Below are 15730 nucleotides of genomic sequence, written 5' to 3'. Positions count from 1 at the left end.
ACACACGTGACAACACGAGAAAACATGAAATTTGTTCAAAAATGTGTAGGCCTAGGCCTATTTCCTTTAAGAGAGCACTGCAGATGTTCTAATCTAGATCATTTTAGGAAATGTTCTGAGTTTAGTTCATGCTTTAGTTTGACATGGTCTATTATTCTAAATAAGTTGTGTATACTACATTGACATCAGGACTAGATGAAATTTACAGAAATGCTTGTCTCTTCTGTGTTTGTCTATTATTTAGTCTCTCTAGTATATTGCAAAGATATCTGCTTATGATAATTAAAAATATTGATTAAAATGTAATATTAAAATATTGGCGTTAATATTAATTTTATGTAGTAGGCCTATATAATCAGATACAAAGTAACTAAGTAACTAGCTACTTGAGTAGTTTTTTCATTGCATACTTTTTTTCTTTTACTCAAGTAAATTTTAAAATAGTGACTTTTACTTGAGTAACAATTTCTCTAGTTACTTGTACTTTTACTTGAGTAAAGATTTTGGCTACTCTATCCACCTTTGTGTACATTCACAAAAAACAATTCACGTGCGTAAAATAAAATTATATTCTTATAAAATATGTTTCACAAACGCTTGATACAATTCACAGACGTACAACTGTGCACAAATATTTCGAAAGTTTAAAATGTACAAGTTTATCATTGAATGTGCAAATTCTCACTCGCGTGTGAATTGCCCTGGATTTGTGTGTGTGTATTTTGAGACTCTTGGCAGCGCTGTCCCTCCCACTTGAGTTGTCATCCTGTTTAGCCAATCAGATTCAACCTTACCATTCAACCAATCATAATCGTGGAGAGCACAGAACTCAACTAGTGTTAGCACTAAAGGCTCGTTTGTACAGCTTCGCTAATCTACTCTCTGAGCTGTGATGCAGTATTAAAACATAATACAGCCACGCAATAAATCTGTTTTTATTTTGTAGAAAAAAAGTATGAAATAGTGAGTGAACATGACCATTAAAACTACACAACCAGCAGTCACTTCCACTGAACTGCTAAAATCCGTCTGGGTAACAAACTGTGCCTGTTTGAGATGTGTTCATGTTTGTATGTCCATACAATTAGGGCTGCAGCTATCGATTCTTTTACTAATCGAGTATTCTACTGATTTTCCATCGATTAATCGGGTATTCGGATAATAAGTACTTTTTCTTTATTAAAAAGCAATACTAAATATACAAGAGAAAATAAGACAGGTCTCTTAAAATGAGTAAAACAACTAATCTGTTTCCTTTTTAGAACAATTAGTTTTTATTGCTGAAATAGAATACATTAATATCTGCAAAAACTAAACCCATTTAGTACATTCCATTGCCATATTAAATTCAAAATGCAATATAATACAAATATATAAATAAGAAACATGAATAAAAATGGAACTAATAATTTCAAACAATAGCCTATGACTTTTATTTTGGAAGGTTGTCAGAAGACCCTTATTTTTTAGTATGTCTGTTTCTTCACTCAAACAATAACATGTTTGTGAAATAAACTCTCAGCGCAACTCTGGAGGTGAAGTTCATGTCCTCATTCAACGAAACGACAGACAGATGACATGTGTAAATACAGGATCGGTGTCCACTAGTCCGCATCTAGTTTGATGGACAATGCAGCCGGAAAACAAGTTTCACTCGTAAAATAGACTAAAACCAAGTCAAATATCAGTTCACCATTTCAATAAGCTATTAGGGCTGTGGCAGTTTTTTACCACCGCGGTGTAATAGACAATTCGACCGCGATGGTGCGGTGGTTGAGAAATATATATATTTATATAAATATATTTATATTATTATATTTGGCGTGTAGCAACCAATGACGATGGAAAGAAATATAGACCTTATTTAAATACTTGAATTGTTAAATAATGTGAATATTGATATTATAATAATATGAGGATGAAACATCCTCAAATGTTTAACGCGCAAATCCATCAGTGAAACGGCACGCTACAGCATATAAAACATTGAAATAAACATCAGTAAATAATGAAAACTTAAATGATATAAGAAAGCTAAATACTAAATAAAAAAGCTCTTGTTGCAGTAACTTCAGTCAGTGGCGTATTAACCCTTACAGTCCTTAACAATTCCATTGAAACGAACTGTTTAAACCTACCTTGGCTTTCCTATTCAGATTGCCATAAAAACTTTACTTTTTCCGACTCGTTGATGTGAAACTTACTTGTTGACATTGTCCAGATTAAAATGTGTTCAGCTGCACTAAATGCGAGTTCAGAAGATGTGCACAGGAGCGCAAATGAAGAGATGTCTCTCCGCAACTGCGGCAAAACCTGCGCGCGCTCCGACACTAAGCAAGCGGGTCATAGCCAGTTTTGATTTTACGTATCTGTTCATTTCTCAACAAGATCCATTGCAGAAGCCGCAGAATAACCTGGGTTTTGCCGTGCAGGCCTGCGCTCGAACGCACCAACGGACACGTATGCCAATAATTTCTGTTAATTTAAAATCTTTTAAATAAAACCACCCACAACTGAAAGGCTACAACTAGCAATCGTTATCGCAACTCTCATATTTATTACACCTATATTTGTCAGAGTGACGTGCATTACCGCCGGTGGCAGTTCACCGTCATGGCACTTTACCACCGCGGTGGTGCGGTTGTTACGGCAACCGTCACAGCCCTATAAGCTATCAGTTATTTATCAGCATGAGAAACACGTGTGAGCGTGTGAACATACTAAAATGCGTGTGTCTCACGGTGAATGCATGAGACTGTAACATGAATAGAGTTTAGCGGGCTGTGCGTCAGTAATAACGGTCCGTGGGGAAACGCAGTGCTCCGTGTGTACTGTAGTTAAATGGATTAAACGAGGCTTCGAGGCAGCAAAAATTGCCTCGATGATTTTTTGTATTCGAATAACTCGAGTTACTCGAGGAATCGTTTCAGCCCTACATACAATGTATGTTTTAAATGAACAAGGGCAAACAAGAACAATAAATGACTAGTTCTTGGAAACATTGTTTTGTATGGGCACATAGATTTGTAGCTAGCCGCCTGTTGGAAAATATCTCGCTTAAGGGGGCTGAAAAATCACTAAATTGGCAACACAGGAAGTAAGTCAAACTGCGCAAAAGGTGCGCAGAGCAGTTTTCCTTGAGTCCTGTGCTCTCCGCGTTTATGATTGGTTGAATGGTAAGCTTGAATCTGATTGGCTAAAAAGTACAACAACCCACGTGGGAGGGGTTGCGCTGCCAGGAGTGTCAAAAAACACACACACATCCAAGGCGATTCACACGTGAGTGACGATTTACACATTCACATAACACGATAAACATGCACATTTTAAACTTTCGAAATATTTGTGCACGGTCGTATATTTGCGAAACGTACTTTATGAGAAAATAGTTTTGTTTTACGCACGCGAATTGCTTTTTGTAAATGTATATTTATACTTTGTGCACGTAAATTAGGTTTTATTCATGTGAAACTATTTACGCATGTGTGTATCTTGTTTTACGCGTGAATAATTAATGAGACTAAAATCGCTCCATAAACAGAAAACTAGTATGTAAATAGTACATTTAAGTAGCACATTTGTATACGATTTGAAACAAAAATATTGACCAAAGTCCATATACCACTTTAAAAATGCAACGTTCTACATAAACAAGTGTGCAATGTTGTAAGGCCAGACAAACAGTGGCGGCTGCTCATGCGTGAAGCAGGTTGGGGGCTTATTCAAATGTAATCGGGGCTCAGGGACATGAACTCCCATTGGAATTCATTTTCTATAGTGCCCTCCTCTAAATGAAACCAATCTCTTGTGCTTTACACTTTCAAATTCACTGCTGGTTTCCTTGCCAACAGGCCTTGTGTCACTGGAAAAGGATGGATCTGAACGGCCCTAATGGGGGCTTTTTCACCCCCCACCCTTCGCTCATGGTTCCTCTCTAAAGAGTGACAGAGATGGAAACATTTCCTCTGTGTGCGACTAATGATCCGCCCCGCTAGGGCCATCAGAGAGCTGAATAGAGGCAGTAAGCGAGCACTGGGCCACCCCCTCTCCTTCTGCATCTATTCTCTTCATTCAGGCTGAGTGGGGGTGAGCACGCACAGTGATGCTAATGGAAGCACATTTCTACAGTTTTAAACCTTTTGCTTTGACAAAGCAGAGATCAGGACCCTACGCAGAGGCGCATGACTTGTGTTTATATAGGTGATGGGCAAGGCAAAGAATTCATGTATATGAAACAAGCTATGTAATAAATGTATAAATTGCATTTAAATGGACATGATCCGAGTTTTATGAAAGCAGAAAATGTTCTGCAGCTCATATAGTATTTTATTACACATCTCGCTGGAATGCTTGATTCTGATTGGCCAGTCGCGACATTTACAGGTTCGTTATTCCCAGATAACAGTATAATAAGTTTTTTTGACAAATTAAATATAAATATGTCTTTCAATAACATATATGACATTATATTTACAAATGATTAAACCAAATTGCATGTTTGTGACATTTTAACGTTGTTTCTTACCTTAAAACCGAAAGTAAACAGCTTTTCCTCGCGGAAGGTCTGCTTTCGTTAAAAATTAGCTAATAAAATATTTCAAATTCACATTTCATGTCCAGTTTTTGCTCATGTGCCAAGTGGCCGGGTAATAAGCGGTATAATGTACAAAGCAGCCGGCTGTTATCGCGAAATAATAAGCCCCTTCAGTGCGATACCTCTCCGCTTCGCCTCGGGTCCTGACTAGGGTTGGGAATCGAAAATCAATTCCAATTTGGAATCGGAATCGAAAGGCTAGGAATCGGATCGGAATCGAAAGGAATAGGAATCGGATACTTGAGATTAAAATTTGAATTCCTCTTATCAATTCCTGTGTGCATATTTTCAGAAAAGTACATGCGTTGCATGATCTGCTGATATCTCAATAAAAGCCCTTATGAAAATTATCGATATTTTTTACTATAGTAAGCATAGTTTAGCTATAGAATTTGCATTAAAGCAAAGTAATCACAAATTAACCATAGTTGCATTATAGTAACTGCAGTTTAACCATGATGTAGTTCAACTATGATAATACAAATTGTAATAAATCAGAAAAGGTGTGTTTCTATGTGTAAATATACACAAAACGGTGCTCATAAATATATAAATATATTTTGCAAACAAGTCAATAAGCAGGCTAAATGACCATACAGGTTGGTATCTGAATGTTTTACTTCAACTGTGGAATCGAAACTGGGAATCGATAAGAATCGAAATCGATAAGCAGAATCGGAATTGGAATCGATAAAATTGAAACGATTCCCAACCCTAGTCCTGACCACACTGTCGGGGCTTATTTCTGCGATAACAGCCAGCAGCCTGTACATTTGTGCCTGCGCTTGTTATACCTGCTAAACATAGTGAGGTGCAAGTACAAAAAAGAAGATATTTTAAAGAATGTTGGTAACAGAACAACCCATTGACTTGCATTGGCTTTGTGTCCGTACAATAGAGTTGAATGGGTGCCGCCATCGTTTTATCATTAACAATCTTCAAAATATCTTCTTTTGTGTTTTTTGTGTTCTGCAGAAAAAATTCATACAGGTTTGAAAAGACAAGAGTGTACTTAAATGATGACAGAATTTTCATTTTTTGGATGAACTATCATTTAATACAGGCAGTGAAGGACGCAGTCATGCAAAGAAAATCTCCACTAAATCTGTATTTTATGTGATCACCGGAGACACATCTGAAATGCACATGATCAGACCACCAGAGATGGATCTTAATAGCAGGCATAAACAGGTCACATGAGGGGAAAGAAGACCCAAGATGTTCACAAACCTGCACGGCCTGTCTGCCCTGCTGTGCGTCTGCAAGCAGCTGGATGGTCAGAGCTCTGGAGTCCTGCAGGGCTTCCTGCAGGTAGGTGAAACTGTGACCCGCGTGTCTGCCCACGCTGCACTCCCTGCAGATCGGCACGGCGCAGCTGTCGCAATAAAAACGCAGCACCTGTTAATGAAAGCAAGAGAAAGCGTGTGAAATCGATTGATTTGCAAATATGAACTTACAACGCAGACCATTACAGCTTAAGAAACTAAAAAAGGTTTCTCATCAGAAGCATTAAGAGCCAGACACAGATGAGTGGCAGTCTGTGTGCGTTAAGGGCAAAGGTCACGCTAGTGCTAAAATGACTCTGATATAAAGCTCATAAATAGTTATGTTGGTCAACTGCCAAGACTATAAATGTTTACAGTAAGATGTACGAGAGAGATGTGTTTATCACATATGTTCCAATAAAAGCATATGCACACATCCAGTTCAGACAGAGTACATTTATTTCACTCCTCTGAAATCTAATAAGCAAACCTTTTATAAACTTGTGTTGTAGAAAAGATAACAATGGTGGCTACAAATACTATTCCCTTTTAAGTGCACTTTATAGCCACTTTCATCTGAGTCGGCCTGCATTGTTCCAATATTCAGCATGCAGTTTTGATTTAGCCACCAATAGAATGTCTTAAATCCGTACCATGACACAAAACACTGAATGTAGAATCTATTCAATGACTTGCCAGAGGAAATGATGCGAGTTTCCTGTGCTCTGACAGTCTGCTGATGGATTGCTTGAAGTCTATTGTTCCATCACTCAACTCACCCCTTTAAAAGTCTTTTCATTGTTTCTTTAAATGCATTTTGAAACATTGCTCAAACAGGACACGTCCATCAATCAAAGCATAAAAGAACTTTTACAGTGACACTTGGGGTGAGTTTATAGTTGGGCTAAAACATTTATAAAGCAGAAATTGGGAATTGTTTGACAACAGTGATTATTTTCTGTTTTAACGCCATGTCAGCTTCTATGGCTATGTTCATGACGAGAGACGGGTTTAAAAAAATGAAACAAAGATAAGAATACATTTGGATTAACGTGATTAAAAACCTTTGAAAAAGTATCAACAGATAAAACAAGACAACTGGACTACAGTGCACCCTTTAAAATCACATACAGCCATTCAATAATATATAATTAACATTTTTTAAATGGTTTTTAATTCAAACATTGTGAAATGTTTTTTGTTTATTTATTTGTATTTTAATAAATTATTGAAATTCACTTATTTATTATATAATATAATCTTTACATCAGCCTCTGCTTTGTCCTGGGTAGCACAAAGAACCTGGGACCGGATTCACAAAACTGTTCTTTTTTATTGGAATAAATCCAGAGAATAACAATAATAGTGAATCTATACATTCATTTTTCCCCTTAACAATTACTAAGGGTGTACATAAACAATCAAATCACAACCCTCAGTACGAAACGAATGTCCTTTTGACAAAATATAAGATTGTTCTTAAGATAAACTATAGGAAGCTCATAAGAATGTTTTTTTTTTAAGAAGTTCTGAAATATTTTCTTGAGAACATCTTCATTTTTTCATAAGAATAAAATGTTGTATGCTTTGTAAATCAATCTTGCGGAAAAAATGTAAGAACTGCCTTAAGAAGTTTTTTCGGGAATATAAAACAGTCCTAACTTTTTCTTGAATTACAGTTTAAGAAAACATCTGGCAGTTAAGAATTTTCTTCTTAAGAGTGTTTTGTGAATCCGCCCCGCGGAAGATGTAAACTTTGAAAGAGGATAATAAGTATCATTCGCTATTTTGTCTTAAGATCTCTTATGCAACTTTTTCATGTTAATATTACTTTAAAAAACAGGACAAATCAAACAGTTTTTTGCATGCATGCATTTATTCCGATTTGTTTCTGCAAAGGATGTATAAAGCTACACACACGTCAATAACTTTTGCAATATGTTATTTACATGACAGAATCAAACATCAGCCAACAATTCACGCTTCTGACAACCCTACCAGAGATTAACAATTAAAAACCGAGTAAGTAGCTTAGATCCATCTGCGCCAAACAATCTCCAGCTACCTCAGAGTCAAGTGTCAGGTACAGTATTCACTGTTAAACCCCACCAGGTCACCTTCTCATACCTTAATGGTTTTACCAAAGACCAGATCAAACCCTAATTATATCTCGCTCGGCGCTACGACTCCGCCAGCTGCGCGTAAATCTAGAGTCGTGGTTCCACTAGAGTTAACTGCTCGTAAAAGCGAGTCCCCTCTCTGCGGGCCAGATGCTACAACCGCTCTTGTGTGTGCAGAGGTCACGTGGCAGCGGGGCCCTGGAAGCGGCCTTCCGGAGTGACGGGAATTAGCAGGAAGCCCCCCACAGAGGTAGGGGAAAACAGACTGAACTTTGAGTAACCACCTATCATTTTCGTGCAGTTGGTATGTAGCCTGTTCAACCGTAGCCAATTCATAATAATCACACCGCCAACAAAACTCAAATTTCACTAACACAACTATACAGCCGCGGAAAATTAAGAGACCATTTGCAGTTTTTCTGAATTTACTATTTATAAGTATGTGTTGTTAGTGTGAACTACTAACAATATTTCTCCCAAATTTCAAATAAAATTATAGTTTCTATTTACATTTATACGTTTATTTGTTTCCATTTACATTTATTAAAAAACTGGAGAAACCGGTCAAAATAACAGAAAAGATGCTGTGTATTTTTTAATACTGCAAAGTATTGCAAAGAAATACTGCAACGAAAACAAGTTCGAATATTCGTTTATTTAATGTAAGTCAATAATGACGTAATTTGTTTCATTTTTATTTAGTCACAATTTCACATCAAGCTCATAATTATCATTAAATATTCATAACGCATTAATATTATATCCAGTATATAGGTTTTTTAATGTTGAAAAACAAAAACTGCATTTAAACCTGCGCAGAACGGTATAATACAAAAAGAAAACAGACAAAACAAAACACAATGCATATTGACAGTCTGTGATGTATGGTTATCTTGTTTATTTTGTTTTACATGTTCTTCATAAGAAAAACAAGCATATATTACCTCTAGTACCTGTAACTTGAAGGCGACGACCATATTTGAACTTCTAGAAGGAAAATTCAAGCTTATAGGTATGGAAAAAGGTGCCAGTCCTATGTTAAGGCAAAATTCATTAACATTAGTTGCAGTGAAATGTACATTTTCATGTTTCAAGTTGTTGAAATTAGCATTACTTAATACATTGTTAACGAACGAATATGAATTTACTAAGAACAACCGCCCCGAACAAGTTATGGTAATAAATGAATTATTGTTAATCCTTATATATTATGTTGACATTTTCATACCTAATGTAAGGAATGTTAACGAATTCTGTGGCTCACCAGTTTTGAAACATTTTAATATGGTGATGTGAGCCAAGTAGTGTTGTCAAAAGTACCGGTACTTCGGGTCCAAGTCGGTACCTAAAAATAAAAAAGTTGTCGGTACCTAATTTTCACAAGACCCGGTAGTACCGACGTACCGGGTCAACCGGGTACTGATGCTCTGTCTGACAGGTTGTCAGTCGGAAACTTTTCATAGACGCAATAAGACGTGATGAGCGGATAAGCGCGGCTCCGATCCACAAGAGATGCGCACAGAAATACTTCAGATTAAAGTCATATCACGAAGAAAACGAACAGAGTTTTGTGGTGAAACGAGGAAGCATCCGGATTTAAGTTAACAAGTTCAAGCGGTAAGTTTCAAATTCTGTTCGCTTTTGCATTATGAATGTTGTAGCATATGTTAAGTTAAAGGTTACGTTAAAACAAACGTCCCTGTTTGCGTGTTAATTTGTTAGCGCCAATGCTAATCCAGTCAAGTGTCCTTATTAACCATTTAATGCTTTTATAACTGTAATGGAGTAAAATAAATGGGAGGACAGGATGGGGTTTACAGTACCTATTTTATTTAGGCCTATCATACTAACTGCATGACTAGCAATGTGTATGTCTTGGATGGATAACTCTATTAGGTTTAAAAAGCCACATTTAAACTAAAGAAAAATCTATCTGTTGCATTTATTATTTTAATATACAGTTACCTTAATGTAAGTAATCTTGTGTAAATGCAGTATAAAAACTGAGGTTTGATGTAATACTGCATATGCATGTTTGTTCAGTCAGTTGACTTACTGAAGTTTATTCTATTTGTCTTCTACAGCAGCAGACTGAGGAGGATGTTCATCAGCATGAAAGACCCCAGTGAGCACACAACCGTTTCAGCAACAATTAACTTATACTTCATGTATACAAAATGGCATTGCTTTCTATACATTTATATTAACAATGAGCTTTATTAATAAAATTGGGTTTCAATTAGCATGTACTGGTGTTTTGCTTTGGTACCGAAATTGGTACCGAGAACCGTGGAATTTTACTGGTACTGGTACCGACTACTGAAATTTTGGTACCGTGACAACACTAGAGCCAAGCATAAAACGCGATCTGGGCATCCGGTGTGTAAACTTAAAATATTTAAACGATCTGAGTGAACAAAGATTTAGGAACACATACAAATTATTTTTTATATTTTCTGTATATTATAAAATCATTACAGATGAAGTGAAGAAGCGTTAAATAAGACGTGACAACTCTAAGGTCTTCTGTAGCGGTAACTTAATCTTGTGGTGAGGCAGTTTTATTCTTATGAATTTGCGAATAGCATTTTTAATATTCAAATAGTTATTGCGGATCGAATATTTGAACATTTGTGCGTCAAAAACAATTTTTTGTGATAACCTGGATTTTTATCACAGTTTGCATGAGTCTTGTCATGCTGTCAGTCTTTCACATTGCTGTTGAATGACTTTGTCACTCATGAGGTTTGATTTTGTTGAAATTCAACAGACACTGACTGAACTGGAATGGCCACAATACATCTAGAAATGCTGATTAAATGAACATTTGGAATGGTCTCTTAATTTTTTCCACGGCTGTATGTCCAATGGCTCTATGCAGTCGAGCAGATACGGTCCACTAGACTATGACAAAGACAAACGGTTATCTAAAATACACAAGCTGTTTCTCATCTCTAGGAATTGTATGAACCATGTTAGTGTCATCATTTTCATGGTAAAGGCCTAAACACCATTGCAATGATGTAATTGTTTGTTTCTATGCATAATGCATAATAGTGATGCATATACAATGCAAATTTTGCATCTTTATTTTACTAACAATCTTGGGCTTGTTTGGCAAGAGAATTTTCTTCCCCAGCATGCAATACAGACCCAAGCTCCCTTGACTTTCAAGTTAACTGCTTCTCTAAAGAAACTGCTATGACGGCAGGTATAAATCTTTGATGAAGCGCCTGCATTTCTTTCTTGCCTGTGCATTCGCTTATCACACAGCAAGGCTCTCGGTTCGCTTTCGCTCTTTTAGCCTTCCTGACCCCTGCTTAAACTTTCCAAAGCATTCGGACTCAGAATCTTCAACCTGGTGGTTGATAAAAAGTGGGACCAGATCCGCCTCTATGGACCCAAGAATTATTGAGAGATTTTTACTTTTACTCTCAGAGAAAAGTGCACAAGCTTCTTGTTGTGCCTGTGGGGTCCATCGGTCTTTCTTTAAAGCATGTGTGGGAAGACATAGTTTCTCATTCTGAGGTAAAATGAGAGTCAGTTGATTTTCAGAAGCGTGCTTGTCAATTTAGGAGGTGAATATACTGTAGGTGCTCAAATATAGCTTGAATGGCTTTGGATAAAAGTGTCTGCCAAAATGTAAAATGTCTGTTACATATGGCGCACAAAAGAGGCATCCACTTTTCTTATACCTCTAACCAACAGTTATGATTAGAGGATAGAGTTATAGTAAGAGTTGGGTCAAATGACCTAAAAATCCCTTTGCACCAGATGGACCTTGCCAAAGGTGACATCTATTATTTTTTCGAGCATTCTGTATGTTAGGCCCGGAAGACCTATCGTTTCATACAGTCATGTGACCACGGTAATATTGAGACAATTTTGCTTTTACGATAACACGATATCGAAAATATTGTTACATATAGCAATAAGCCCCAAGCAGTGGGGAAGCAGTGGGTTACAGTGCATTTTATAACAGCTAAGGGCGTTGTGGCATGACGTGAAGCGCCAAAAACCCCTTAGCTGTTATAAAATGCACTGTAACCCATTGCTTCGCAGGGCTTATTGCTTTTATAAAACGGTTATTCCATATGTGTAGCAAGGTTTCATAAAATAAAGTAAATTAAATTATTTAGGCTATAATGTGGTCAGCCGTTATAAATCTGGGTATTTTAGTATTTTATAACGGGCTTAGAACTCGGCTCAGCCAATCAGAATCAAGGACCGGAACTGACCGTTTTATAATCTCTATTAGAACAGCATTCTAAAACATTGACTCTGCAAAACCCAATAAACACTGTCAGTGACATCATACTTAACGGAACAGTTCACCAAGAACTTAAATGTTCCCCATAATTTACTCATCCTAATGCCATTCTATGTATACTGGTTTTTATGTGTCTTATAGTCATTGTTTGTAAAAGAAAACGTATTATGTATTAACCTCCTGTACTGGAAAGAATGACTTATGATGAATTATGCACTTTTGGAGCTTCAAAAACTGGTGCTTTTCAATAGCATTACATTGATCACTCTGGTTTGTCTGAAGAAAAAAGGTCACATACACCTAGGATGGCATGAGGGTGAGTAATTATAGAGTAAATTTCGTTTTGGAGTGAACTATTCCTTTACCATGTTTAGATGGTTCAAATAAGAGTTATAATAATGCAACTGCTTGAGCTTTTAGCTGCAGGGCAAGATCAGTCGCTTATCGGTTCTGACTGGATTCTGAATGCCACAAGCTTGTGCAGATGAGCACATGGGTTCACTTTGGGCAGTAAGACATAACAGAGGGCTAGCTTGATGTGAAACATCCTTTTGTAAGTGATGCAATATGCAAAAGAGACCAATTCATTGTGGATTATGTCAAAACTTAACGCCTCACAAAACATCAGAAATCCCAATGCAGACCAGATTGTGCCTTAAATTATTTGCAGCTCTAGTCAAATGATAAATACATTAATCTGGAATGACAGCCACTAGGGGTGTAACAATACTTCGTACTACGATATTTCGCGATGCAAAAAAGTCACAATGCGCATCGAAGAGAGATGGGGATATTTTACGATATGATGTTTAATTGTATTCGTTGAGCGGTCAAGACACTACCTACTCTGCGCCAGCGTGTCACGTGTGCTTATCTCACATATGCGGTAGAGAGAGAAGTCTCTGGGAGAAGTTGAAGCATAAGACACAATCTGTGTCTCCACGTAATTTACAAAGCGTCTTATTTTCCCTCACAATTGCCGGTAAAACACAGCCAACTTGAAGTTTAGTTTAGCACAAACATTTTTATATGCCAATGTTAGTTTATCCGCTAACGTGAGCTGCTGCATAACGTGATATGCAACAAAGCCAAAATAAACTAGCGCTGTACCGATTAGAGAAGTGAGTCGTACTGTAGGATTAAAAGATTGAATGACATGCTAAAAATCGAACCATGTGATTTGCATGATTGAAGAAATGTAATGCAGTTTATGTAATATGTCTTTTTGAAAAAAAAATCTCATTCATTACTGTCTCAAGCAAAGACAGAGCAGCTTCAAAGAGACATGAGCCAATAGCGTTTGAGTGTGAGCTCTGTTAGAGCGTTTCATTGGTTGAATGTACTGAATGAATACGCCCTTCACTGAACGAACGAGTCAGTTGAGTCAAAATGAGACTGAATGAACTGCTACATGTCGTTCATGGTCTAATATTCTCTGTTATAACAATGCATATCCAGTAGTTTGTATGACCTGGTTTAATTTAATTCCAAGTCAATTATGTCGAAACAGTTAAATCTTTGTATGGAACATTTAATTACACAATTTAAATTAGTTAAACCAGATAGATTTTAGTAGACTAAATATAATGTAGATTTAGTGTAGACTAAAACTAAAATGATGGGGATGACTAAAATATGACTAAATCTAAATCAAAATTTGCTGTCAAAATTGACACTCAGTGACAAACCTGCAGTACAGCAGGTTCAGTTAAGCCTTAAAATGTTAAAATTCTTTATTAAGTTGTATGTGCAACAAAAAAAGTTACTGAAATTGTTCATATTTTGAAAATAAGTGTTATTTGAATTTCAGTTTCATTTTTTAATTTTGTTCAAAATATCGAGATGTGTATCGTATTGTGAACCCAGCATCGAGACGTACCGAATCGTGAGCTGAGTGTATCGTTACACCCCTAATAGCCACATTAGAGCTTTAATACCAACAAACCCAGGCAAAGCTTATGTCACACTAATGTAAGCACTATGAACTATCCGCCAGGTGAACTTTTCTGGGAAGTCACACAACCCTTTGAGGTTTTCCCTTTTCCCACAACACACACCATCAAAATTTACTCAAACGTTTTTCTCCACACACAACCACATGGCTCTGTAGCACCCAGCTGCCAGGGGAGGTAACAATCCTACTGGCTGTTCATGAAGAGGCAAAAACAAAATCAGCTGGGCCCCTGACACACTGGACTTCTGCACACACACGTGCGTGAGAGTTTCGTGAAGCGTGAATGAGTTTATACAGACATGCTCTGCAGGTTTGGTCTCAACGCGCTGAATTAAAAAAGGTTTTTTGCCCTAAAAATACAGAATCATCAATGAATTCCAATAAATGAGAGGAAAATGACTAAATTAATACAGATAATACAAATAAAATGAAAAAAAGACAAGTGAAATGCATCAGCCCTGTTTCCATTACATTTCTGCTTTTTAAAGGTCCAATGTGTATTTTTTGGAGGATCTGTTGACAGAAATGCAACATACTATACATAACTGTGTGTTCAGAGGTGTATAAAGACCTTACATAATAAAGCGCTATGTTTTTATTATCTCAGAATGAGCAATTTCTATCCACATACATTTTCTTGTCTTGCTTCTCAACGGGTGATGACCTCAAAATATTAACCTTTTACCACAGCTTTGTACATTAAACTCAAAATTTGCACAATAAGCAGTTTCACAACATTGAACACAAGGCTTGTAATATGAAAACCTTCCTGAAAGCAATTACATCATCGCATATTAAAATTAATTCAGCCCCAAACAGCACAATACAATTAACAAATTTTTTTCATTGACTGTTGTTAAACCACCTTATAAAACTGAAAATACCCCCACATAAAACTACATTTAAAACATCTACAAAACAACATTTCTCAGCCAGCCCAAACTAAAAACTGACGGTAGACAAAAAAACTCCTACTTTTAAGTCGCTTTGGATAAAAGCATCTGCCAAATGAATAAATGTAAAAACGACAGAGACCTTTCGTCTCCTTTGATGATCCGCACCAGAGGGATGAAAAAACCCTAAACACACAAAGACAAGCTTCTAGACCCATCACCACCTCAAAACGTGGTATCCATCCCATACCAGACCCTTTGATGAGCTGCCAGAGGTTTCTTATATAAAATTCCACAAGCACTTCCATGTGGTAATGCTGTGTGTATGTGGACGAGGAGAGGAAACTCCATCTGGAGAGCCGCTAAGCCAAACACACACACATACATGTGTAAAAATGTCAGAGGTGAAGGTTGAACAGTTCTGATGAAGTCACACTTGCACAATGCACTACTGCCACATGCTGCTGTATATCAGGATGGCATCGATGGCACCACAATGACCAAAGCAGCTGTTTCCGTCCACAAGCTCATACAGATCTAATTTCAGCATATAAGGGGGTAAAGAGGAACATGTAGACCCGGCAGCACGTCATCAACATGCTGCACAAACTTACGGTTAAAGGGATAGTTCACC

At 37.0% G+C, this 15730-nt stretch overlaps 1 protein-coding gene across 1 annotated transcript in view; it reads right to left on the bottom strand.

The window, feature by feature from the left end:
* Positions 1 to 15730, bottom strand: part of trim71 (tripartite motif containing 71, E3 ubiquitin protein ligase) — a 44226-nt gene that overhangs the window by 7837 nt on the left and 20659 nt on the right. Inside the window, exon 2 of the mRNA XM_057339973.1 lies at positions 5825 to 5992. Within this exon, the coding sequence (XP_057195956.1) occupies positions 5825 to 5992 (168 nt within the window). The remainder of the gene's footprint in view (positions 1 to 5824; positions 5993 to 15730) is intronic.

This window comes from Triplophysa rosa, linkage group LG8 (assembly GCF_024868665.1).
Source record: "Triplophysa rosa linkage group LG8, Trosa_1v2, whole genome shotgun sequence".
Classification (NCBI taxonomy): domain Eukaryota; kingdom Metazoa; phylum Chordata; class Actinopteri; order Cypriniformes; family Nemacheilidae; genus Triplophysa; species Triplophysa rosa.
The sequence above is the reverse complement of the archived record's forward strand: the minus strand, read 5'-3'. Positions and strand labels throughout refer to the sequence as shown.